The 26,961-nt window shown below is 42.7% G+C and overlaps 1 protein-coding gene across 1 annotated transcript; it reads right to left on the reverse strand.

Annotated features, from left to right (window-relative positions):
* Positions 1–26,961, reverse strand: LOC134436688 (sodium-dependent neutral amino acid transporter B(0)AT1-like). Its single transcript, XM_063186018.1, has 12 exons — positions 26,746–26,961; positions 23,626–23,766; positions 22,844–22,981; positions 18,691–18,872; positions 15,455–15,565; positions 13,038–13,150; positions 11,930–12,058; positions 10,861–11,017; positions 9,734–9,938; positions 5,615–5,774; positions 4,610–4,772; positions 1–1,210 (listed from the first exon to the last, which is right to left on the reverse strand). Exons 1-12 carry the CDS (start codon positions 26,942–26,944, stop codon positions 1,001–1,003), a joined length of 1,908 nt encoding a protein of 635 aa, XP_063042088.1. The 5' UTR covers positions 26,945–26,961; the 3' UTR covers positions 1–1,000.

Here is a 26,961-nt window from a genome sequence, read left to right on the forward strand (position 1 = left end):
TATTCAAATTAAAAACAATCACTTGTTATGAAAGGACTCAAAATGAAATAATAACACTCCAACAAAATGCCTATTGATAAATCAGTACACATACTGATAATTCCCTTCAAACATAAATAACATCAGACACACATGGTGAATCTCTGTCAGTTCACAAATATGTTCAACAATAACCTCTCAAACATCTCACAAAACATAATCTACACAGAAATTTGTTCACAAAATACCCTATAATGTCCTCACAATACTCTTGTGGACAAAGTGCAATTCCATGCAGGAGTTTCCATTATGGCAAAACACGGCAGTGGACTAGTATAATGGCTTTAAACATCATTCGCATTATGCCATTTTTTTACACAAGTTTTTATAAACATAAGACAATGTCCAGCTGAAAACAAATTGATGGAGGACATGGCTTTAAATAGTTTTTCAATATAAATTATATTTAAAGGAGCACTCCTGCCAATTTCAATATGCTGTTGTATTGCTCACGCTACCCTTGACTTGCCATATACCCAGTGATGCCGCATTTTTTGGCTCAGCCCTTTCCGAGATATGAGCTATTTTAATGGGGGCAGATTTTGTTTACATTTTAAAAAATCTTAACATAGGCCTACTCCAAATATTTTCCCAAAATATATCACTGTTTGCTAGTTGTCTGCTGATGTTGCATAACCTTTTGGATGTTTTTGGGAATAGATAAAAATTATTTTTTGAAATGTAAACAAACACCTGCCCCCATTACAATGACCAGGATCACTGACAAGTCCAGGGTAGTGTAAGCATTACAACTGCATGTTGAAATTGGCTGGAGTTATCCTTTAAGGAAGCGCTAACGACGTGTTTATACCATTATTCTGATAACGTTGCACAGGTTCTCGGTTAAACTTTAACCATGGCGTTTTATGAAGCACAAACAGAACGACCATTGTCTCTTAAAAGGGCCGGCATGCAGCCAAGCTTGACATTGCGTCATCTCGATGAACACCGAGCGGAGATTTTAGTTGGATGTCTTGATGTCTTTCATCTTCACTGTGTCAGATATCGTGCTGATGGCCTCTACGTCGTCATCACCTGACTTGTTCCGGCAGAAGATGAATTTTATGATGGCAACACAGGGAATCGCCAAACTGGGAATTCCGGCCAGGACGAAGATGATGGCGCTTATCCAGTCAGGATAGCCCACTTCATTCAGAACTGGGAATACCTCCTGCGGCAGAAAACGAAAAGGAGAGAAAAAGAAGAGGAGACAATAACTTTACATTACTTTTGAAGTAGTAATAGTTTTGTACATAGTTGCAAGGATGGATTACTGCACTGGGCCTACCGGGCCCAAGCCCAGGGGCCCAAGAGCCAAGGGGGCTCTGAATCCCAAGCCTCTATATTTCCATTCTCATATTGCGTTAAAAGCACACTTTTACTAACTATATCTTCAAATTGTCTAGGGATTAAAACCCTGAACCCCAAAAAATATAGGGTCTCTAACATCGGGTCTAAAACCCTAAATGTTTTGGTAAACGAACAACACCCATTGAGGGGGGCCTTTCTTGTCGTCTGGCCCAGGGGCCCACAGACTCATGATCCGTCCCTGCATAGTTGTACATAGTTTTGTACATACAGCTCTATCTGAAACTTGATATTCAGAAAACTCTGTTCAAAAGGTACCAAGAGGATAGTTGAAGCTGACAAAATACTTTTTAATGACAAAAGCTATAAGTTGGGAGATCAGATTTGGGACTTGACCTATTTCCAGTTGGGAAGTGTGGGAACTTCCCCGGATTTTTCCCCCCAGTCAAGTCAGAGATGGTTGAGCGAGAACATTCGGGAGCAGGAGATCTGGGGTGGATTCACCCAATGGACTTCAGTTGTTTACATTATACACTGAAAAAAATGAACTTGGTTCCGGGGAGAACCCGGAGGTTTTCTTGAAGGCTCCTCAGAGAACCCAGGAACCCAAAACAGGGAACTCACCGATTGCCATCGTGAAAGAACCCCTAAAGGTTCTCTCTTAAGAACCCCTAAAGGTTCTCTTTAAGTATGTAGAGATATGCCAATGTAATAGGTTGCTATGGGCACCTAACATGACCAGTGTGTGTCACGTGTGTGTCACGTTTTAGGTTGACTCACATGTCAAGTCACGTTTTACATAACCTCCATTGCCGCCGTAACCTCTGTTCTCGTAAAATCCTTCTCTGCTGTAAAATAATCCTGTTGCATAGGATTATGGCCCTTATATTTCTTATATGTGTCAACTTCCTGGACAAAAAACGCTCAAGATGGCATGCTATCTATATAGGGAGACCTTTGTGCTTCCAAAATGATCACATTGGGTAGGGCATGGATGTATGCGGGGTTAATTGGAAATTTCAATGTAAAATGTAAGTTGGCTTGTTAAAAGGTCATGTCAAGTGTGCATGTTTAGTGAGGAGCAAACCTGAGTTAGTCTTGATTTTTTTTTTTTCTTATGTTTTTGCCTTCTTTGGCTTTATTTAGATGGGACAGTCCAAGATGGTGACAGGAAATGAGTGGAAGAGGGAGACGGAAGAATTGAGAAATGACCTCAGGTCAAAATCAGACTCAGGTCCCCAGCTTTTAATGTGATATTGTCCCATTTTTGGAAATAGGCTCATATTACACCTCCCCTCGATATGAGATAAATAATTGAGTTATACCTTCCTCTTGTACTTTCAACCGTTCTCTGAGTATAGCAGAGCAAATTTTACCTCCACGCTAGCAGTTAACATTGAGTCCTATGAGACCAGCGGGCGGCTAACTGGTCTCATAGGACTCAATGTTAACTGCTAGCTTGGAGGTAAAATTTGCACTGCCGTACTCGAACGGCAGGAAGTACAGGAGATAGGTAAAACTCAATTATTGGTAACACTTTATTTTAGGGACACATCTATTAGCACTAATACATAAAATATTAATGCATGTGTAAGTAACTTGTAAGGCATGTACTAAGCAAAATAAGACAGTTATTAAGCATGTATTCACAAATGTCTTGTTCATGCACAATAAGGGATTTATTACCAATATAACCTTAGTAAGGACCTAGTAGACCTAGATTTCTATTTATGTGTAAGCAGTAAGTGCCAGAATACAATGTGTATAAGCTCCTGGTACACTGTGTGAACAAACCCTGAACAGTGTGAAAACAGATGTGGAATAAGGGTCCCTATTCTAAAGTGACGCATTGCTCAACCCAGATGGCTTAGGGCCCCCGCACTACCTAGGGCCCCCACTCTACGTCCCCCCTGGGAAGCAAAGTGTAAGAACATTTCAGATTTTACATTAGTCTCAGTAGGTATGAAGATCTCACTAATTCTACTCATTAAGTTGATGAGTAATTGGAAGCATTATATAGCAAGGATTGGACGTAAAGTTATCAATGACGGTGGGTGGTGAGATGTCATTTTTTCATACACCAATTAGTTTTAATTGTAAAAACCCAGCAATAAATGCAGAATATAACAATGAGTAATAGTTTGGAAGCAAAACTAAGCTATTCCTTTCTGATAAATAAGTTAATGTTTGAGAAACTTAGCTACAAGAAGTGCAGTGCATGATGGGTACGCCCTTAGTCATAAATGCAATGCATGGCCAATGCAGCAATGATAATATTTCTGTTGTTACGTACATGGCAAATTGTTTGGATAGCAACTAAATTTCACAAGTGAGGGGAGGAGCTAAGGACGTAGGCTCAGAGCTGGGTAGGTTGTCTGTTGGCCTAGATTGCGTACCCATCATGCACTGCACTTCTTGAAGCTAATGTTCTTAAACATTCACTTAATTATCACAAAAGAGTAGTTTAGTTTTGCTTCAAAACTATTATTCTAATTTTCTGCATTTATTTTGGGTTTTTTTTTACAATTAAAACTCAGTGGTACATGAAAAAAAATTACATCTCACCAACCCACCGCCATTGACAAGTGTACGTTCAATCCTTGCTATATATAGGCTCTTGTTACCTACCTCTTATTGATATGAACAAGAGAAAACTAGATGACTCAGCTGGATAAATATTAATTATTTGATATTCCCTTACACTTTGTAGAACGGGGCGGCTAGGTAGTGCAGGCCTGGGTGGTGTGGGGGCCCTAGGACTTTGGTAGTGCAGAGGCCCTGAGCCATCTGGGCTGACCAATGCATCACTTTAGAATAGGGACCCTTATTCTGCATCTGTTTTCACACTGTTCAGGGTTTGTTCACACAGTGTGTCGGGAGCTTATACACATTGTATTCTGCCACTTACTACTTACTAATAAATAGAAATATAGGCTTACTGGTCCTTACTAAGGTTATATTAGTAATAAATCCCTAATTGGGCATGAACAAGACATTTGTGAATACATGCTTAACATATGCCTTATTTTGCTTAGTACATGTCTTACAAGTTACTTACACAGGCATTAATATTGTATGTATTAGTGCTAATAGATGTGTCCCTAAAATAAAGTGTTACCCAATTATTTAACTTAACGGGAGGTAATATGAGCTTATTTCCAAAAATGGGACAGTATCACTTTAAGGGTTGACAACTTAGGCCACTGAGCCCCCACATTTGCTGCAAGAGGTGAGTGCAGGGGTTAGCGAGGTAAAGACGTACCGCGCTAGGGTCCCAGACGAGGTATTCCAGCGGTTTGGACAACGTGGTGACAAAGTAGAAGATCAGGATGACGAGGATGATGGCTGGGCTCAGGAAACGCCAGGTGAACTGCCAGAAGATGTTAGGCTTGTGGCCGATCATGAACTCTATGTCTTCGTTAAATCTGTTGAAGGGGAGACAAGACGAGAAAAGTAGAGAAGAGAGGGGGCTAGCTGTGCTAAGCTAATTTCACCTGCTTTACCTAAAATGTTGATGAGTTTAGCATATCTGTCGATGTATTTAGCTGACCTTTCGATGAGTTTAGCTGACCTTTCGAGGGGTCAACCAGAGATTATTTAAGTATAGAGATATGCCAATGTGATGGGTTGCTATGGGCACCTAACATGACCAGGTTCCGGTCTGCCTAAAGGGGCGTGTCATAATACTCTTAGCATTTAATAGAACAGTCCTTAGGTCTACATAGGTCTGCCTAAAGGGGGATCCCCCCCCCTCCCCCTTGCAATAATAGAACCCGGAAACAATGGGCCAATGGAACCTCTCTCTCTAATAGAACCCGGAAACAATGGGCCAATGGAACCTCTCTCTCTAAAGCCAGGCTCAAACTACACGACTAGCGATTGTGTGTCCGACTTCGGCGTCGGGGTGCACCGCACACTAGAAGAGAATCGCAACTGTCAATCTTGTCGCTGCTCGCAGTCACCGAGACAATGCCCGACGTTCTATTTCCAGTCGCAAATATCAAACACTGTTTGATTTCTACGATTAGCGATCGGCGACTCTTTGAGCTGCCAAAGTTCTATCTTAGAACGTCGCTCACGACGAGGAAATCTTTCCCGACAATCGCTTGCGATGGTCCTGGGGGGTAACGTTCCAGCGATTGTCGTAAGGGGGGTTTTCAGCCGAGAATCGGCGCGATAGTCGTGTAGTTTGAGCCAGGCTTAATGGAACCCGGAAACAATGGGCCAATGGAACCTCTCTCTCTCTACTCTCTTTGGTCCAACTCACCTGTCGATGCCGTAGATATAGGAGACGGCCATCAACTCACAGAAGGCGATGACGAGCAGCGGGATGGAGCCGGCGAAACTGTCGAACAGGGCCAGCCAATAGCTGCCCGAGCCCTGCACGAAGATCAACGCGATCAGGAAGGACACCAGACACGTCAGGCCTGCCGGGCAGCACAGAAGGAACAGAAAGAGTTAAATACATACAGTACCGTATACAGATCAGCTGTAACACATGTAGTACCCTGCTCACTCTCACACACACACACACACACAAATATATATAATACACACATACATAAGTGTCCAGACACGTCAGGCCTGCCGGGCAACACAGGAGGAAGAGAAAGCGTTAAATACATACCATTTACAGATCAGCTGTAACACATATACGTGTAGTAACCCCCTCACTCACACACACACACACATACTGTATATACGTACACACATATGTACTGAAGTGTCCAGACATTCCCTATTGGTAATTCCAATAAATAGTCCCAGATTTTGGTGGTCGTCTGTCTCTGGGTCAGGGGTCCATTTCTCGAAAGCGTCTTTGCTATCGTCGTTAGCAAAGTCCTTAGTAAGAGCGACTCAACTCTCTCTCAACAGCAACGCTCACCACTAAATCCAAGGGAACGGTAAGACGGTCTTAAGACGGTCTTAAAGTGATACCGTCATATTGGTGTCATAAGCTTATTTGACACCTTCCCTTGACTTAAAGAATTGGGTTTTACCGTTCTCCTGTACTTTCAACCATTCTCTGGGTATGGCAGTGCAGATTTTACCTTCATGCTAGCAGTTAACATTGACTCCTATGAGACCACCTGGCGGCTAACTGGTCTCATAGGACTCAATGTTAACTGCTTGCTTGGAGGTAAAATTTGCACTGCCATAGCTACAAAACGGTTGAAAGTACAGGAAAATGGTAAAACCCTACTGTAAGGAGAGGTGTCAAATAAGCTTATTTCCAAAAATGGGACAGTATCACTTTAAGACCGTTCGCAACGACAAGAATCGAGAAACGGACCCCTGAATACCCACTTCACAACAAGGTGAACCCCACTTTGTATCAGATTTTTAACACTAGAACTACCAGGATTTTTCTGCCTACCTAGAAGTACCACAGAGGGGTCATTTGACCCGGCGGCTTTTACCTAATATACTAATCACTCATTTTGTTATGGTAATGAGGCTGTTAGGGGCCATGTGTGGGGTGAGGGGTGAGGGGGTCACACCTTACAGTGCTAACAGCCAAGACAAACAGGGACAGACAGCTTCTTCCTAAGGGCTGTCAGCCTCCAAAATCACCACAGGTAAATAGCAACTTGCATGAAGATATCAGCAGCAAAGACAGATAGCACAGTTGGCGGACAGTGTGTTACAGTTTTTCTCCCTTGGTTTGGCTCATTTCTTGAAACTGAGATGTCATTCTCAAAACATGGACAGATTCCAAAAATAATTTGCAGTTCCTCACAACAGAATGGCATTTATCATTGCTTTCATCAAATTTCAAATGCTTTTGTACATTTCTCAATCATTTAGTATATCATTGTAAATGGCTATGTACAAGTATCCTTCCGTTTATCAGCTTACATTTAGTACAATTTTCAAATGAATGTACCTTGCTGATCTATCCCAATTGGTTGATTCTCAGTGTAATGGTTGTCCTGAAAACATGTCAGCACATTTTCTTATTAAAAGTCATCAATGAACTTGTGAATGTCCCATGTGATCATGACGTATCATATGACTGCAACCAGATAATGGTTGAATTACAGTTTTTCTCGATTGGTTTGGCTCATTTCTTGAAACTGAGATGACATTCCTATAACCATTGGGTCATTTGGCCAAACATTCTTACACACACTGCACAACAGTTCAGATAACTAGCAAAATGTCATATACCTCCCAAAACACCTCATTCTTGCATCAGCACTAAACCGTCTCACATATAAATAGTCAGTACCATCAAAATGGCATAGATCTTTCTCAATTGCTTTGGCTCATTTGCATTCATTTAGTTCTTCTGTCAAAATAAACTGGATGGTTCAGCATAACTACTTGGATCCTCATCACTCGCTCATATCACCCCAAAAACAATTTACCCATGTGTCAAAACTAAATTTCTTCCCCACATATATCATCAGTACCCCCAAAATAAATAGTCCCTTTGCCATTGTGTAAGCACTGCCAGTCAAAATGGTTAGGTGTTTTATCTACGTTCAGCTAACAGATTTCGACTATGTATAAAAATGAAAAAGTGAGTGGAAACATTGAAGTTTGACAACACAGATAATTTACCAAGGACATTTATCACTAGCTTTCTTTACTGTAAATTCATATACAGAAAGTAATGCCCATATATCACAGGTTTCTCATGGGTTTGGCTCATTTCTCAAAACAGAAATAACATGGACAAATGCCAAAGCAACTAGCAATTGTTCAAAACAGAATGTCGTTTGAAAAAATGTCATGAAATTAGCCAAATAACAGAGGAAACTGTAGTATACACGGTTGTAAAATTATTTTCTACTAACTAGAAAAGATACAATACCACCTGTTGAACATTTACTATGTAATGAAATTCTTAAAATATGATGTCCTTGACTGTTTTGGGAATTGCGTAGACCACTTTGCATATGATGACTTACACAATGAAATAATGCTGACGTGTTTTTGGAGAGGGCAACCATTAGACTGAGAATTGTCTAATTCGTTTAGATAAGCAAGGTCAATTTATTTGGAAAATGTGCTAAATCTATGCTGGATGTGTCAACTGAAGGGTATTTGTACATATCCATCTGCAGATATGTACTAAACATTTGAGACATGTACAAAGCATTTGATATCTGATGAAAGCAATGACAAATGCCATTCTGTTTTGGGAAATTGCAAGTTGGTTTGGGGATTTGTCCGTGTTGTTTTGAGAATGTCATCTCAGTTTCGAGAAATTAGCCAAACCAATCGAGAAAAACTGTAACGTGTGAATCTCCCATGCCATGTGACCATAACGACTCATGTGAATGCAACCTGGCAATTGTTAGATGGATAAATACCAGTGCATGTGGACTACTGCTTCACTTCCCTCAAGAATTTTGTGGTGAAAGAAGCTCCTCTCCCAGATGCAGAGATACAGCACTCAACAGGCATTGGAAATGATCCACACACACACACACACACTCTGTGTCTCAAGTGACAGCTGTGAGGTGCTAACAGCTACATTTCCACAACAAAAGGAGTGTCCGCAGGGGGTCCAAAGGGTCAAATGACCCCCTTGTGGGGCTTTTAGGTAAAAAGGTCAATTGACCCCTCCGTGGTAGTTCTAGTGTTAAAGCTAATTATTTCATGTACACTGTAGATGTACCACGCCCCTAATATACATACATCATATGCACATTCATACTTACTGGCATGCATTCGTACATATAGTACATTGTACAGTCCATGTATTCATATATCCATAAATACATACATTTACATGAAAAATACGCTCGAGTTCTATTTTCCAAATGCAGCGGAACGGGCGCGTTTTTTACCGGCGTCGGTGAAAATACATTGAAACATATCTGTCCTTACACACCAACCAGCGGTAGTCGGGTGTCAGCGGCGCGGTAGCCGGCTCCGCGCCGCGCTGCATTTGGAAAATAGAAGTCAAGCGTATTTTTCACGCCGGCGACCGGCGGTGTCTCATTCAAATGAATGGCAAAGTAGCACGCTAGCTTTAGCTGTGGGTTTTTTTTTAACAGGACTGGCCGCGCACGCCGACGCTGTCAGTGTGAAAGGCAGAGAAAAACACACCGGCCGAAGCTCAGCAGAAAGACAGCGTTCGTTCCGTTCCGCCTTGGTAGGTTTTGGCCCTAACTGCCTACCGGTGAAGACCTCCTTGGGCCACGTCCTTGGCAGGATGTTGAGGTCCTAAAGGGGCATCACGCAGCCCAATTGGGCTGCTTAGAGTGACCGTGTACGGGTAAGAATGGCATTTAGCAGAAAAACCTGCCCAATTTTTGCCATAGAAATCAATAGAATTGGGCGGGATTTGGTGCGTCTTGGCGGGGTTTGAGCATTTTTTTGGGCTGGAAATCATCAGACTCATCTGGCAACCCTGAGCGTAACTGCCTACCGGTGAAGACCTCCTTGGGCCACGTCCTTGGCAGGATGTTGAGGTCCTGCAGGGGCACCACGCAGCCCTCGATGTTGCCAAACATGGTGGACAGGCCGAGGCAGAAGAGCATGATGAAGAAGAGGATGGACCACATGGGCGACACCGGCATCTTGGTGATGGCCTCCGTGAAGACGATGAAGGCCAGGCCTGTGCCCTCCACGCCCTGCAGGAAGAGAAAGCAAACAGCAGTCAGGGCTAGTGGTGTCAACAATGATCGATTCGGCAATCATTTTTTTTTAAGTTTCAATTACTTCCATGGATATTTCGGGAGCAAATGAATGTTAAATTAAATAAAAGCACTTCAAAGACTGATACAGACTGATACAGAAAACAGCCAATAAATTAAAGTATCAAATACAGTATCTGACTACTTGTATTGCCTCATCATGATTGATTAAACATTTGCTTTGCTTTCAGTAGAAATGTAATGCATTGCAATGCATTGTAGAATTGAATCGGATCAGACCGGATCGCATAGAATCGAATCGAATCGAATCGCTACCTCCCGAATCGTGATTGAATCGGATCGTGAGGGCAGTGCCGATCCACACCACTAGTCAGGGCGGTGGAAGTGAGATTTATATTTGGGGGTGAGAGGGTAGATTTTGTGGAGAGTTACCCGAGACATTAATTCACAAGGGGTTTCTTGAGGAATCAATATGACGTACGGTTCTAAGCTGCCATCATATTGCAGCTATGCCCCTTTAGGAGAGTAGCAAAGTTCTTGAAAAATCTTATTTATAGATATTTTAAGCTTAGTAAATAATACAAACATTTGTTAATGTTTGGTTCATCATTAGTAAACTATTTACAAAGCCTTCATAGTGCTTTTTATGCATGCATTATTATAAAGGGTTAGCAATTTTTTTGTATGAGTCTTTTCCTTCAGGCCCTGCCGAGGCCAAACGGTAGGGCACTCGTCTACCATGCGGTAGACCCAGGTTCGATTCCTGGCCCGTGTCATTTGCCGGCCCTTCCCAGTCTCTCTCCCCACACTCACTTCCTGTCATAATCTCCACTTTCCTTTCAATAAAGGCACAAAAGCCCCTAAAAATATCTTTTAAAAAAAGGTATTTTCCTGTTACCTGGCTAAGGAGCTGCTTGAGGTCACAGAACTCCAGGTCCAGGCCGGCGATGATGTCTGGGTGTGTCTGGTTGAGTTGGGTAACGGTGGCATTGTAGTTGCTCTCCGTGAGGTTACCCTCTGGAAAGTCGAAGGCATTCATCACAGCCAGGATGTTTCTAATTGGAAGAATCAACGAACATCAAATAAAAATCAAATAATATTGTAGAGGTATCTCCGAGTTCTGAGAAAAGTATTATAGGCTCTAACCTTATTTCTTGCCATTATTTATGAATAAACCATTTATTTATGGTCTAAAAAATAAGCTGAAAGGATTTGCATTGTCAAATTTCAAATTTAACATTCTCAAATTTCTCTAGTTGAGAAGCCAGAGTTGCTAAAGAAAACATCCAAATATCATGTTTTTAGCAAATTCATGGCATAGCTTCTTCTGTAGTGACCGACAGCAACCTCTTTGCTTTTGGTAGTCCAGGTGTACATTTCTCAAAACCATAGTTGCTAACTAAGTTTCCAATTGGCAACTACACAAGTTGCTAGCTGGCTAGCATTTAGCTGGCTAGCAACTATGCTTTCATGCACCCCAGCCGATCTGTACATTTAGCGGACCACGACACTCAAAGTTTGTTCCTAGGTAAGTTGTTTCACCCTGCGACCATTTTATATTCACTATGCAGTAGTAGTGTGGATTGGAACTGCCCTCACGATCTGATTCGATCACGATTCGGGAGATAGCGATTCAATTCGATTCGATTCTATGCAATTCGATCCGATCCGATTCAATTCTACAATGCATTGCAATGCATTACATTTCTACTGAAAGCAGAGCAAATGTTTAATCACTGAGCAACAATTTATTGGCTGTTTTCTGTATCAGTCTGTATCAGTCTTGCAATGTTTTGAAGTGCTTTTATTTAATTTAACATTCATTTGCTCCCGCCGAAATATCAACGGAAGTAATTGAAACTTAAAAAAAATTCCGGATCGATTCTGGAACTTGCCGGATCGATTCTGGATCGCATCGCAGAATCGATCATTGTTGACACCACTACTATGCAGCCTACGCTACGTACCCGTTCATGCATTCATCGAACTTCTCGGTGGCCCTGAAGCCGATGATGGAGTAGATGACTGTTGCCGAGTAGACGGAGGTGGCGCCGTTTATCACCGAGATGATCACCGCATCCTGCTCACAGTTGTTGCTAATAAAAGGGGAAAAGCAGCGGGAACAGAAGTGTCAAAAGTAAGTTGTTGCTGCAGGGAGAAGGGAATGACACAGGAGTTAACCCTTAGAAAAAAAGAGGTATCGCACACCAATAAAGTCTTTCTTGAGGTGCTGGCTTCTTGTGCATACAAGTGTCAAAAGTAAAAGTAGACTTACAGTAATTTTGTGATGTAAGTAGCCTACACACAAAATAAAAGTAGACGTACATTTATGACAACTGTAGCACACCACTGTAGCACATGATATGACATAGCTGTTACACCAGTTATTCCATTATACCTAATGAGGTGGATAGACTTTTTTGTTACTGAGGAAAAAAAACAAAAACTAAATAATGAAAACCTAAAAAAATGATCCAACCAGAATCAGGTACATTGCAGACACACAAACACAATGGTTTGCTCTCTAAGTGTTCAATTAGGGGGTCAAGTGCTATTCCAACATACCGCTATTCCGACATCCGACATGCCGTAGGGTTAGGGTAACTGCATGCACTCTCACGAAACGTGCTGGTATTCAGACAATAGCTGAATAGCTCATAACTGCTATATATGAGGTTTTTTATTCTATGCCTTGATGTTGTAATTTTTTGCAATGTGGAGCTATGGAATCTTTTCCTCATCCTTACCCAATGTTGTATAACACTTTCAGACAGACTTCCGGGGCGCTCCCTCGCGTGCGACCCAGCAGCCCGTGTCTCTGTCTTCCAATGTTTTTATTCATTGACTGATGGAGACTGGGACCGCAAACTGAATTGCCCTTCTGATGGGACTAATAAAGTTATCTGAATCTGAATAGACATCAATGTCGGAATAGCGGCTCGTCTGAATAGCGCCATGTAACCTTCAATGAACACTTAACCTTACTGCTCAGTGCCCTTTGACAGTACTCACTGGACGAAAGGGAGTTGGCTGGCTACTGATAACGTCATTGACCTTTGACAGGGAGATACTTACTGGACGGAGTTGTAGCTGGAGAAAGAGATAAGGCCTCCAAAGGCCAGCGAGAAGGAGAACAGCACCTGCGCTCCGGCGTCCAACCACGTGCTGGGGTTCATCAGCTCATTCACCTGGAAACACAACCACAAATCTGATTCAGCGACTCATTCACCTGGAAACACAACCACACACGTTGATTCAGCTCATTCACCTGGAAACACAACCACACACCTGATTCAGCGACTCATTCACCTGGAAACACAACCACACACCTGATTCAGCGACTCATTCACCTTTCAACCCATTGATGCTGGATGTTGCGTTGACTTGCACAGCATTGGCCCTGGTGCCTGGAGCTACATGATGCAATATTTGGGCTCATGAGATTTAACACAATTTTATTAAAGATCTTGGTATGTTAGAGCTAAATGAACACATTCTAATTCTAGGCCAGGGTCTTAGCCTTTAAATGCAACTTACTGCATCATTTTATGTGCTTCGGAGGCTGAGATATTTAGGTTTTTTATAGGCCGAGGACAACTTTTCTTAAAAATGGACATCCGGGCATTCAGTAGCCTTTTTTGCAGGTGCTTTAGGCATCAATGGGTTAACAGAAGTCAATGTAACTTCATTGTGCAGATGGGCCTGCTGGGCTAAAAAGACTTAACTACATCATAAGAATGCTATGACATTATCTAGATTAGAGCCTTAACCTCTTTGTACAGAGCCTATGTTATAACCATACTGTCACCAAAATTGTAACGGGTATGTCTTAATCCGTTACTTAAGGCTCTCGGTACTGTCATAGCAATGTTATTATGATATAGTTGAGTATTTTCAGCAATGAGTGAAAAGGCCCCGGCGACCCCATCTGCAGTAAGAGGTTACGTAACAGTATAAGACTTACAATTTTGGTGACAACAGAGGCTAAGAGGTTAATTCAACTGATTTACCTTGAGAAAACACAACTTGTGCACTTTGGAAGAGTACCTTAGGAAGCTGAGATTATGTACATTTTTCCCCTAACACATATTTTATTGTAACTTTCAAACTATTGTTTTGCTAGTGTACTTTCTCACTTCAAACAAACCTTATGATAACATTAGGGTTTGCAGGTGGGTCATTAGTGCATTATTGCTACTGACTCTGAATTAATTTTTATTGTTGGGCTGGTTTGAGTAAACAGAAGAAAGTATGAATCACCTGCTCATTCACCCGTGAACAGATACAACATGTTATTGTAGCCACATGAGATAAGATAGGGGACATTGGCCAGCAAGGGATATGTAACACAGGGTAAGAGTGTGTGTGTGTGTGTGTGTGTGTGTGTGTGTGTGTGTGTGTGTGTGTGTGTGTGTGTGTGTGTGTGTGTGTGTGTGTGTGTGTGTGTGTGTGTGTGTGTGTGTGTGTGTGTGTGTGTGTGAAGTCCCGCTGGGAGATTCCCATTGTCACTGTGAAACAGCACACAGTGCACACGAGGTTGCATTTATGACTTACTCACACTAGGGGGCAGCACAACAAGTGCCCCATGGAGCAGTGCGAAGTAAAATGCCATGATAGGGTTACCTCAGTCATGGAGAAGCATGGGGTAGACTACTGCTGAGCATTGGTTATTAACCATTGAGGAGTACGGATTTCCCTCCAGTTCTTCTAGAATGTTACTCGAACACTCTACAGCAGTATTTCTCAACTGGTGGGTCGCGACCCAAAAGTGGGTCGTGGAGGGTTCATAGGTGGGTCGCGGAGCCTTGGTGTAAAAAAAACGTAATTCTAAAAAAAAAATCCAACTCTTCCTGCAACAATTTACTTTTATTTTGATAGGCTCCGTGTCATCTCATAGATACAATCTGAATGTTTATGCGAGATAGATAGCATGCAACCAGTCACTCGAGTCTTGGTTACATTTTGAGAATTGCATTGAATTGACTTGAACGCTAAAAAAATTGGGTCGCGACCGAATGAGAGTGGAAAATGGTGGGTCCCAAGACTGTTCCAGTTGAGAACCACTGCTCTACAGCTCCCTGAGTTAAAAATCTCGCAAAGTCCTTATGACATCATAATGAGAACTCAACATTTTGGCAACATTCTAATCCACATATTTGTGATGGTACTCCTCAAAGGGTTAACTACACCCACACCACCTGGCAGCGGTGGGGATCAAATCAGCACCACTACACAGTAAAATGCAGTGTCAATTAATTCTACACTTAGAGAATACTCTGGGGTCAAATGCACTCTAGAAGATATTACATTGACTCTCTAAGTGGTAAATTAACTCAGCATGTTTTTTATTGATACATTGTTGCACCCTTGTGGACTTGCTTCGCTTGTTTTGATGCACATCAAATGGCATAATGTTTTTTTTTTGTTTTTTTTTTAAACTGTTAAAGATCTTGAGGAGGACATTGAGGAAGGGGTGAAGAGGAGGTACATACGTCAGGGGTGAAGAGGAACTTTATCCCGTCGATGGAGCCTTTTAGAGTCAATCCTCTTATCAGGAAGATAGTGAGCACGATGTACGGCAAAGTGGAAGTTATGTAGACAGCCTGTGGAGGAGAATAAGAACATTATATGAAGCGTACAGTGTTGCCAGATTGGGCTTGTTCCCGCCCAATTGGGCTGCTTAGGATGGCAGTGTGCGGGTAATAATGGCATTTATCAGGAACCCCCCCCCCCCAAATTTTGCCATAGAAATCAATACAATTGGGCTGGATTTTGTGCTTCTAGGCGGGTTTTGAGCCTTTTTTGGGCTGGAAATCATCAGCCTCGTCTGGCAACCCTGGAAGCGTACAAAGATCCATGCACGGCTTCTAGGTGCTGGTAAACGCAGGAATATGTAATACTTCAAAAGGGAAAAGCTACCGCACACTTGCTTGACTTTATGCTCTTTTATTCAGAAAGAACAACGGCTCTGTGCCTCATCAGGTTTGCTCAGGCATTGATGCGTTGTTCGCTCTGAATAAAAGAGTGTACAATTATCATATTGTCCTAATGTACTTGTCAACTATGCTGTCTTAATTTCCAAACTTGCTGTTTTTTCTTGCTTACACACTATTTTCACAACTCTGGTTTGTCTCTTATATAACCCAACTCTTGTCAGATGGTTTTATCAAAAAACCTTCTATGTGATTGGGGAAACACTTTTTAATGAGGTGCTACTATAACTTTTTGTTGTCTGCCAATTTCGCCGTAAGTAAGTGGAGTTTGCATGACCAGGCGCGGCCGGTTCATTAAGGGCAGATGGGCAGTGCCCCTCCAAAGATTCTTCCTCTGAGAAAAGTAGATCCATTCAGAAATTGCAGATAAAATATATATTGTAACCTCAATCACACTGGGAATCGTATTACATCAATGTTGTGGTTTGTGACGAGCTTTGCGAGTGGAATCGGGTTTTATTTTTGTTGAGAAGTCAAGTTTACATCCAGTGTGGCTGTTTAACGTTACTGTCTATGGCACTGGCCTGGGCAGATTTCTCGCCGCCTCAGCTAAGCCCGGCCCCCTCGCCCCGATCCCATTCTACAAAATTAGCACTGTAGCCTACTTAGCATAATGTCATAACATAAGCGCGACTTTATGGGCGCTATCAGGGCAGATGTATGATCTGCCCTGACCAATGACTTATGTAGACCTCCTTGGCCCTGACCAATGACAGGTTGGTGGCCCTGCCTGCTTTGAAAAAGACACAACAAACATATTACTCCGCTCATCTCTAACCTGTGGGATTTTATTAACTCCATTGCCGCAAATTTCCCTCACAAAATCGGTGGATTAAACGGATAACCATGTCGGATTTGACGAAGGATATGTGTTGGCTGGTTAAGGATTCACGTTTGGGGTAGGTAGGCCTACAGTTTATATTTGCTATTGCAAAGTTTAAGGTTTTATGACCGAAGTCTTTGCATAATGGGTAACTGTCTGTTATTTAATGAAATTTGTGGGCTTGCAATGTTGAGACAGCAAGCAAATGTGTAGCTTCGTAAAGTCTGCTGCTGCTACCCCCACGTAGCCGACTAGCTGATGACATTCTCTGAGAAACTGTGTTGGGCTTACTACATAGTTTAAACAAAGCGTGAGGGATTATGAATCAAGTCTTTGTAAAATAGGGAAACTGGAAGTTATTTAATGAAATATCTGAGCTTATTGAGCGTGGGATGTTGTTGACAGCTTCATTTATGCTCAGTATTGTCTGCTGTGTGTCCCCGAAAGCTAGCTAAAAAATACACCTGCACACGGTCCAGCCTAGCATTGCAGAACAGGAGCGAGTCTGTTGGATAGTGAGCTTCAGTGGCTGAATGCACAATTCCCCTTTTAAGTTTTAACCATGGCTACTCGTTTCGAAAATAGGCACGTCCTTTCCCGGTATTGGTAGCATTTGGTTCTGTGGTACATTTGAACCGGCAGCAAGAATGAATTGACTGACTGAATTGAATAGTGTTGCAGGGCTTGTTGATTTGGTTGCATCCAATGTAATGTACGAACGGTGAAGGCGAGATCACTCGTCTAGGCAGCAGCAGTTTGTACTGTAGTAGCCTACTTGAGGACAGTTTGTTTCGCATGTTGGTCGACAAAAATGCTTCTACATTTCAAACGAGTATGTTTGCACACGAGGAGTTTTGCTCTGCTTTGGCAAAGGCTACGATGCTGGCTACGATACGAGGCTACGATAGCCTTAGTTTTCCTGATTGTTCGTGCTGTCCGGTTGCGTGGAGTGCATATTCTTGTCGTGTTGCTTGCCACAAACTCCAACTCCGCAAGCGGACAAAGCATTTTTCTTATAATTTCTTAACATGTCTGCAATCGCTCTGCTTAAATGAGAACTAGCTGCGTGGAGAGAACTGTCAAAAACAGCTTTCTTCAGAACAGAAGTTGAACAGATAACGCGCATGCCTGATAAGTGCGGTGTATCACGGCAGGTGGAGTTTTACTAACACATCAAACACTGCGTAAACGCTCTCCTGTCTTGCCTACACACGCAATGCAATTCGTAAATGATACAGTATCGATTTTATTATTATGGACTTGATCGCCAAAATTTCTGCCCTGCCTGTTTTCCCATCCACCGGCCGCTACTGTGCATGACTGTTTGACTGGGCCCTTAATGTGACGCTTCCCTGTCTCTCTCTCACCCCATTCGCTTCCTGTCAACCACTTGTCCTGTCACAAATAAAGACAAAAAGGCCAACAAAGATCTTAAAGGTGCACTATGTAATATTTTCAGTAGTTAATTTCCTGAATTTATGCTGCCCATTGACAGATGTTACCTTTCTCACAAATATCGACCACCATCAAAAAATTCCAAGTATTCATTTTGACTGGGAACATTGAACTCTTTATACATGAAAAGGGGGATCTTCTCCATGGTCCGTAATTTCAAATTCTTTGTATGACCAGTGCATGTAAAGAAATTGACAATAAAACCAACTTGACTTGACTTGACTTGACTTGACTTGACTTTTTGAAATAGGCATTTTAGCTGAAATACTGTACTTTGGTCATACTAGTAAATATTAGTTCATTAATCAGTACATATTCATGAAACGATCAAATTTGGCAGTACAGTGGACAGCACAATTTCACTGAACCGTGTAGTTGCAATACCGACTCTGGTGGCCACCATCTTACACAGTGCACCTTTAAAAAAAAAAAAAAAAAATTTAAAAGATGTGTGTACCTTCCCGGTGGTCTCGATGCCTCTGATGGCCGACACGTAGAGCACGACCCAGGCACTCAGCAGAGCCAACACCATCCACCACTGCAGGCCTCCCGAGTCCTCGATGGTCGTCCCCGCGTTCAGGGTCTCCCGGTACCAGAAGTAGTCCACAGGCGAGCTGCGGGCGCACTCCGACACATACCCTGAAAGGGGTGAGATTAACCCATTTTAGCCAATTTATTTCATGAAGTAGTCCACAGGCGAGCTGCGGGCGCACTCCGACACATACCCTGAAAGGGGTGAGATTAACCCATTTTAGCCTGATGACTCGTATATGTTGTTTGACCTTTGTTTGCCTGGAGACACATATACGCTGCATTCAGGCTCTTTTGAGATTTTAGCTTTATTAATAAAAATGTGGGTTTGTTACAGCTGAATGAACACATTCTAATGCAAGATGAGGGTCTTAGGGTTTAAATGCAACTTATTTCATGAAGTAGTCCACAGGGGAGCTGCGGGCGCACTCCGACACATATCCTGAAAGGGGTCGTATGGAGGCGGGGTAAGATTAAAGTGATACTGTGCCCATTTTTGGAAATAAGCTCATATTACATCTCCCCTTGAGTTAATGTATTGAGTTTTACCTTTCTTCTTTACTTTCTTTTCGTTCTCTTAGTATGGCAGGGCAAATTTTACCTCCATGCTAGCTATTCTCATTGAGTCCTATGTGACCAGCTGGCGGCTAGCTCTAATTCATTTCTTTCTTTCTTCCCTGTTTCCTTTCATTTACATTTGTTAACTTTGTGAAGCACATTGAGTTGCACCTGTGTATGAAATGCGCTATATAAATAAACTTGCCTTGCCTTGCCTTGCCTTAGCTGTATCACTGTAACCCAATGTAAACAAAAGTTGCCCCCATTAGAATTGAACATTTCAAAAAAAACATTTTTATTGAACATCCTACCGTAGGATAAAATTACAATGTAGGACCGTTTGTCAGAACACCGGCGCGCGAGGCTAGATAATCTGGGGACTCACTAGTTCGACGCCCTTTCGGTACTTACCGCTTACGTCATACAAACCTAAACCTAACCCTAACCCTGACCTTAACCCTAAACCTAACCTTAAACCTAACCCTAACCTTAACCCTAACCCTAACCTTAACCCTAAACCTAATGCCCCGTGTACATGGGGAGCGACCAACGCGAATGAAGCGACGGAGGTCATTCATTCTCTATGGAGGGTGCGCGACCAGCGCTACCGGAGCGAATTCGCCAGGGGCGAAGCTTCTTGAGCGACCAGGGCGACTTTTGACGATTAAACTCAAGCTAATCTTAAGCGAATTCGCTATGACGCTGTTCGGCGAAAACCAATCGGAACGTTCATATCGAGGAATGTCCCAGGCTGTCAAGACAGAGCCGTTATGTGATTAGCTGAATCAAACATGTCAGTGCAGCGTCCAGAGCGAATAAAACGAATTCATGGCGAAACTTCTTCAACTACCCCAGCTACCCGGTCGCGTTGGTAGCGCTTGATGTACACGGGGCATAACCCTAACCTTAAATCGCTTGTTTGAAATGTTTGATTACCATGTGAAGTACCGAGAGGGCGTCAAACTAGTGGGTCCCAGATAATCTGTCCCTGCATTGCAGACATCGTGCAGGCATATTAACCCATTGATGCCTAGAGCACTTGCAAAAAAGGCTGCCGAAGGCCCAAGCCCTTTTTAAGAAAAGTTGCCCTCAGCCTATAAAAACTGAATGAAATATCTCAGCCTCTGAAGCACATAAAACATGCAATAAGATGCATTTAAATGCTAAGACCCTCATCTAACAGTAGAATGTGTTCCTTCAGCTATAACATATCAATTTTTTCAAATCTCATGAGCCTGAATGTTGCGTCATGCAGCTCCAGGCGCCAGGGCCAATGTTGCGCAACACAACATCCAGCATCAATGGGTTGAAAAAGCAATGTAAGCTGAAAAAGATCATCAAGGACATTCTGCCAAATACTATAGTCATTACCAAGCATATCAGGCAGCACCGTAAGCTAAAAAAAGAACCACACACACAGGAGGACAAAAGACAACGGGGCTCAAAGGTTGCTGCCATTTGTGATATAATCATCAGTAAGATTTCACGGCTCAGTGAGCAATGGAGCAATGTCGGCTTTCATAAGAGCGGATGGAGACACTGTAGTCAGTGATGCCAGATTGGGTGGTTACCGGCCCAATTGGGCTGGTTGGGATGGCCGTCTGTGGGTAAAAACTGGACAAAATGGCCATTTGGTGTTTTTTTCTGCAGTTTTAGGCCCCTAGAAATCTATGCAATTTGTTGAAATTGGGTGGAATTTAGTGCATTTTGGCGTTTTTTGAGAACCTTTTTGGGCGAAATTTGATCACACACATCTGGCAACACTGTAGTGTCGTGTTTGTCCCATCTGTCACCTGTCACCTCTTTTGTGTGTTTTTTGATTCGAACGTGTGGGTTTCTCAGCTTCTGTTTTGGCTTCATGACATTTTCATTTACGTGTACTTGGTTACCCTGAGGTACGCGTATCACTCCCTGGTTCAGAAAATTTAATTTCATCCAAACAACAGCACGGTTGCAGCAAATTGTGGGCCCTATGTACAATCAGCTCCAATGGACCCCCCATCTACATAAATCGGACTGTGTGTGTTTGGGCCCTGCCTTCTGCCCTCTGCCCTGGTGACTCAGTAACACTTTACACCCCCCCTGCTGTACGAGACACAGTGGTGTAGTCTACGTAGAACGCAGGTATACAGAGTATACCCACTTCTAAATTTCAGGGATTTCAGTATACCCACTTAAAATTGATTGATCCATTGTTTTGAATAGCACAAATATACTGTATACAGTATACCCACTTCAAAAAATGCTCAAATATACAGTATACCCACCATAAAAAAGTAGACTAGACCACTGATTCAAGGTTGACCAGTAAATCAGTGAAATCACTCTGTTGTTGAAAGGAAGCTGAGGCACTGAAGTTTGCCATTTCTACTTTTTTATTTGGCTACGATGATTACGCGTTTCGGCCCTTATGGCCTTCTTCATGGCGATATGCCTTTTTTTAAAAGAAAAAAGAAAAAATTGCAACCTTGAGTACCTCAGCATTTGTCTACCTGGACCAAGTTTGAGAGCCCCTACACTGATGAGCACCAAGGGGAAAAGGTGAAGACCCAGAAGCACTCCAATTACCTGCTTGTGTTTGATACAAGGGAAATCTCTGTGTTGAAAGGGAGCATTAATAATAATAATAATAACTTGGTTTTATATAGCGCCTTTCAAGGAACCCAAGGTCGCTTTACATTGGGGGGCTGAAGGGGCAGGGGAAGGGCCAGTGAAGTTAAAGTCCATATGCCTCTGTGAATAGATGTGATTTCAGGTGCTTCTTGAACGTAGCCAGTGTGGGGGTGGGGCCCCAAGCGAAAATTCAATGGAATTAATATTTTTTCGAAACAAAATCACTACTGTAGAAAAATGTGAGCAACTATTCACCATCTAGGACAGGGATGGGCATCTTTCACGATGAAGGGAGCCACATTTTTCCATCACTCCTATTGGAGGGCCACATGAACACGGATCTGACAGCAACTTGCAGAGTGCAAGGGCCAGTTGGATGGTCACTGACTGCCCTTATTGCTTGGAATGAATAAGGAGTGTTCTCTATCAGCCAACAGTATAATCTCAATTAGCGTATTCACTAGTGGTTTAAAAAAATATATGTTTTATGTACGGGCCGTACTCAGTGAGTAGGAGGGCCACATGTGGCCCCCGGGTCTCCAGTTGCCCATCCCTGATGTAGGAGCTTGTGGGCCCCAAGCAGCTGCCTGGTGACAAGATGTTGACAGAGTGTCACTCCTGATGCATTTCTCGAAACCATAGTTGCTAACTTATTTAGCTTTGTTGTTTGCAATGCGATTTCCCATTGGCAACTACCCAAGTTGCTAACCAGCTAACAACTCTACTGTAGAAGCATCACTACACGATTGTACACACAAAGTAGGACTGGACTGTCTAATTTGTGAACTTCAAAGTAATTTTCAACATTCACAGAGTTACAGTTCTGCACTTTGTCTTTGCAGTGCAAAATGGCTTACCCTTTTCGAAGAGTACCCTGACTATGTGAACAAGGTTAATAGGGGTCGCACCTGTTCTGTTGGCATTGAGAGGACACTGGCTCCATGGCAACGGGTCCTGGAAGGAGTTGAAGAAATACCACATGACCCAGGCCATGATGGTGTTGTAGTACATGCCCACCACGAACGACACCAGCATGGAGGCGATACCTACAGGAGCAGTTGAGAAGTTGAGAACTTTTGTTTTACACTTCATAAGAATTGTGTACATATGTATGGGACATGCTCATCCCTCAGAAGGATGGATTCTTGTTCCACTGAATGAGTAATTAAAAAAACAGTGCTTAAAGGAGTATGCCACTATTTTGGGGCTTAATACAGTTAAAATTGTGGGCTGGGGTTTATAAAGGTGGTAAAATGTCTTATTTTTCATGTGAAGCGTTGTCTTGCTTTAAGACAAGTTAAAAGAAGGAGTATGTCGCTAAGCTAGTGGAAGTCAATGCATCCATGTAGCATTGCTACATGCTACACGGATCCATTGACTTTCACTAGCTTAGCGACATATTACCTCTTTTAACTTGTCTTAAAACAAGACAACGGCTTACATGAAAAATAAGACACTTTACCACCTATATAAACCCTGGCCAACGATTTTAACTGTATTAAGCCCCAAAATAGTGGCATACTCCTTTAAGTTGTGCTGTATGATGTGAACAGAATTTAGCACACAGTTTGAATTCTCTTGATTACAACAGCACTTGAACTAACTCCCATCGACTTGAGTGAGGTAACTAGATATATACTATAATACCATTATAAAACTGATATAATACAATATAAAACCGTCTCCTTACCGACTCCAGTGAGGTAGGGGCTGATGGACCTCCAGACGCCCACACTGCCGCTCCTGAGTCTCTGGCCGATAGCAAACTCCAGATGCAGCAGAGGAATCCCCTCCAGCACCAGCAGGATCAGGAAGGGGATCATGAATGCACCTGGCAACACACACACACAGGTACGTTACCTACAGACATCTACTGTAGAAATACAGGAGTCATGAATGCACCTGTGAACACACACATACAGTAGGTAAGTTACCTACAGGCACATGCCGTAGAAAGAGATGCACCGGATCCGGTTCCGGTTCCGGATCCGGCAGGATAATAGGGTTTTTCACAGGATCCGGGTCCGGCAGGATCTTAAGCAGTGGATCCGGTACCCGGCATGTTACCTAAAAATCAGGGTCTGGTGCATCTCTAGCCTAGGCTTTTCAGTCAGTCTTTCACAACCCCAATCACTGCATGGAGTGAAAGCCCTTTGGAAAAAAATAGTTTGAGCCAACGTAATAAAAAGGGCCCACGTGTGCAAGTAGACTATATGTTTCAACTCTGTTGTAGGATCCGGTTCCGGATCCGGCAGGATCTTAAGCAGTGGATCCGGTCTCCGGCAGGATCCTGAAAATAAGGATCCGGTGCATCTCTAGTAGAAATACATATTCATGAATGCACCTGTGAACACACAGTACATTACCTACAGGTAGGCCTACCTACTGTAGAAGCACAGTAGTCATGAACGCACATGAACGCACCTGTGAAAACACAGATTGTTGCATCTTTGAGTTTGTGTGTGTTTAACCCCTTAGCGCAGAGCCAATATAACCTTACTATCACCAAAATAGTTATGGCTACTGTATGTCTTAATCTGTTACTTAAGGCTCTCAGTAATGTCATATTAATGTTGTTATGATGTAGATGAGTCTTTCCAGCAAATAGGGAATAGGCCCGTCAGCGACCCCATCTGCTGTAAGAGGCTACGAAACACAGTTAGCGAGATGAGCAGCTAACGATGATGACTGTTAGGGACTGGTGGTGATGAAGTAATCAAATAAAGAGGAGGTTGAAAAGAAAAAAATACCAAGGCACTCTCTTCAAAAGTAAAAAGCCTTTATTCCATGGCTTGGTTTACAATTAACCTTTAAAAAACTCTGACATGTTTCGGCCGATTGGCCTTTCTCAGGGAGTCAAACTAAAGAGGAGGTTGAATTGTATTACATGATTTGCTGATAAGCTGTAACTTTTAAGAGCCCACGACAAACTTGAAACAGCAATAGACATCTTCAACAAGGGGGTAATTCCGCACGCTTCTGTTTCATCATCTGGTGTATCGACGAGAGAGAGGCATGAAATCTTCACTGGAGAAGACAACACCAGAGCAGCACAGATGCAATTCTGTTTCTTTATTCACGTTGCCAATACTTGATTAAAGAAAAAGAATTGGCGTGTTGCTTGGCGTGTTGCTTTAACGCAAGAAGAAGAATGTTTATCCTTTATCTCCATTTTACCCTTTCCTCTTGTCTTTGTAGGGCAGAGATAAGAGGTAAAACCCTCATCTTTATGTAACTTCTCTTAGCTATAGGAGTAATAGTCAGAGACGTCATAGAGGGTGGAAATGAAACCTTCTTTGTGTTGCCATTTAAGTTTTTTTTGTCTTTTGTCTTTTTTGTGAGCAGATGTTCAAATTCACTCAATCACAGTTTGAAATGGTAAAGTCTGTGAATTTTCCACCCCAATTTGCTTTTTGGGGTGATTATACCCTACAAATGTTATACCGAAAATAGAAGATTTCTTCCTTTACAGATCTACCAGGATGCAAGGGATTGTGAGGAATGCTTCACCTGCAAAACTTCAACTAGTGTCTGAGAATGATTTCCCAAGGGCTCAGTAATATACAGTATTCTAGGGACTCCAAGCATCGCAAAGAGGTCTCAGCAGTGTTGCCAGATTGAACTGTTTCCCGCCCAATTGGGCTGCTTAGGATGGCCGTGTGCGGGTAAAAATGGCATTTAGCAGAAAAACCCGTCCAATTTTTGCCATAGAAATCAATAGAATTGGGCTGGATTTTGTGCTTCTAGGTGGGTTTTTGGGCATTTTTTGGTCTGGAAATCATCAGCCTCATCTGGCAACCCTGTGTCTCAGATGTTCCCAAACAGGAGATTGCTAATCTTACTGCTCCTCAGTGCTCCAGTGGCTAAAAACAGATCAGAGACATCTCAAATAAGACGGAACGTGACATTGTTTGTTTCCAGAGCTCTAAATTAACTTTTTCATCACCAGCCGAGATGGCTAGTAGAACTTCATCTTACTTACACACACTCACTAATGGATCAAAGTTGTCTTCTTCTTCTACCAGCCAAACTGAAATGTCACCAGCATTTGGCTGGTTGGCTGGTATTAATTTAGAGCCCTGTTTGTTTCTATTCATCCCTGTTATCTTTTAAACTAAGGGGTGTAACGCGTTCAACTCAAACAAAGTGAACAACTGGGTGCTCATTCCTCGAGAATATATGAACTAAATAAAGACCAGGACAGCACTCCAAGTTTTGTGGTTTATTGCCCGTCAGACGTTTCGGGGTTCTTCAGTGTCGGGCAAACCTTTTGCTGCTGTCCTGCTGTGCTGTCCTGCTCTTTATTTCATCCCTGTTATCTTTGCCAGTGCTATACTGTACGTACGCTCTTTGTCTGAAGTCTGTGCACACTAATACATTAGGGAAGTCAAACAAAAACATACTATAACATGTTATCGCGACAGTCAGTTTAATCAAGAAGCACCCCCTTGTCTCCCCCGATAAACCTTTTTCTCATTCTCTCGTTTCCTTATCCTTTTCAGACATACCGCCTGTAGGTCAGCAGATACCGTATTATGCTATTTTATCTGTCTCTATGCTGCTGTATCTCTTTAGATACACGAATACAAAGACATTGTCTATGTACTGTACAGTATGAGTACACAAATCAATATTCTGTGTGCATAGCTGGCGATATCCCCCTATACCCTTTTATCTGCAATGTATCCACACAAATACACAGTCCCGTGCAATGTATATTATAATCACACAAATCAATGCACGCAGTCAGTACCTATATATCTGCAGATATCTGATTGCGTTACTGCAGATACCTGATGGCCTTACTCACCTCCCCCATGACTCTGGCACAGGTACGGGAACCTCCAGACGTTGCCGAGCCCCACACAGAAGCCCACGCAGGTGAGCATGTACTGGGTCTTGTTGTCCCATTTGGGCCTGCTGTCAGCCTCCTCCACTTCCATGCGGTCCAGGTCGGCGTGGGACGGGATCCGCTTCTCCAGGCCCGGGTTCGGGAGCGTCAGCTTCATCCTGCTGGACGACTGTC

This window comes from Engraulis encrasicolus, chromosome 20 (genome assembly GCF_034702125.1).
Source record: "Engraulis encrasicolus isolate BLACKSEA-1 chromosome 20, IST_EnEncr_1.0, whole genome shotgun sequence".
Lineage (NCBI taxonomy): Eukaryota > Metazoa > Chordata > Actinopteri > Clupeiformes > Engraulidae > Engraulis > Engraulis encrasicolus.

What these genes read in the sequence shown, in the direction of transcription:
- LOC134436688 (XM_063186018.1), bottom strand. Translation starts at nt 26,944, where the DNA reads ATGAAGCTGACGCTCCCGAACCCGGGCCTGGAGAAGCGGATCCCGTCC. An exon ending in TCTCAATGCCAACAGAACAG is followed by an intron (nt 18,873 to 22,843) that starts GTGCGACCCCTA and finishes CACCCCTTTCAG; the next exon opens with GGTATGTGTCGGAGTGCGCC. An exon ending in TTCGATGAATGCATGAACGG is followed by an intron (nt 11,018 to 11,929) that starts GTACGTAGCGTA and finishes TCTTCCAATTAG; the next exon opens with AAACATCCTGGCTGTGATGA.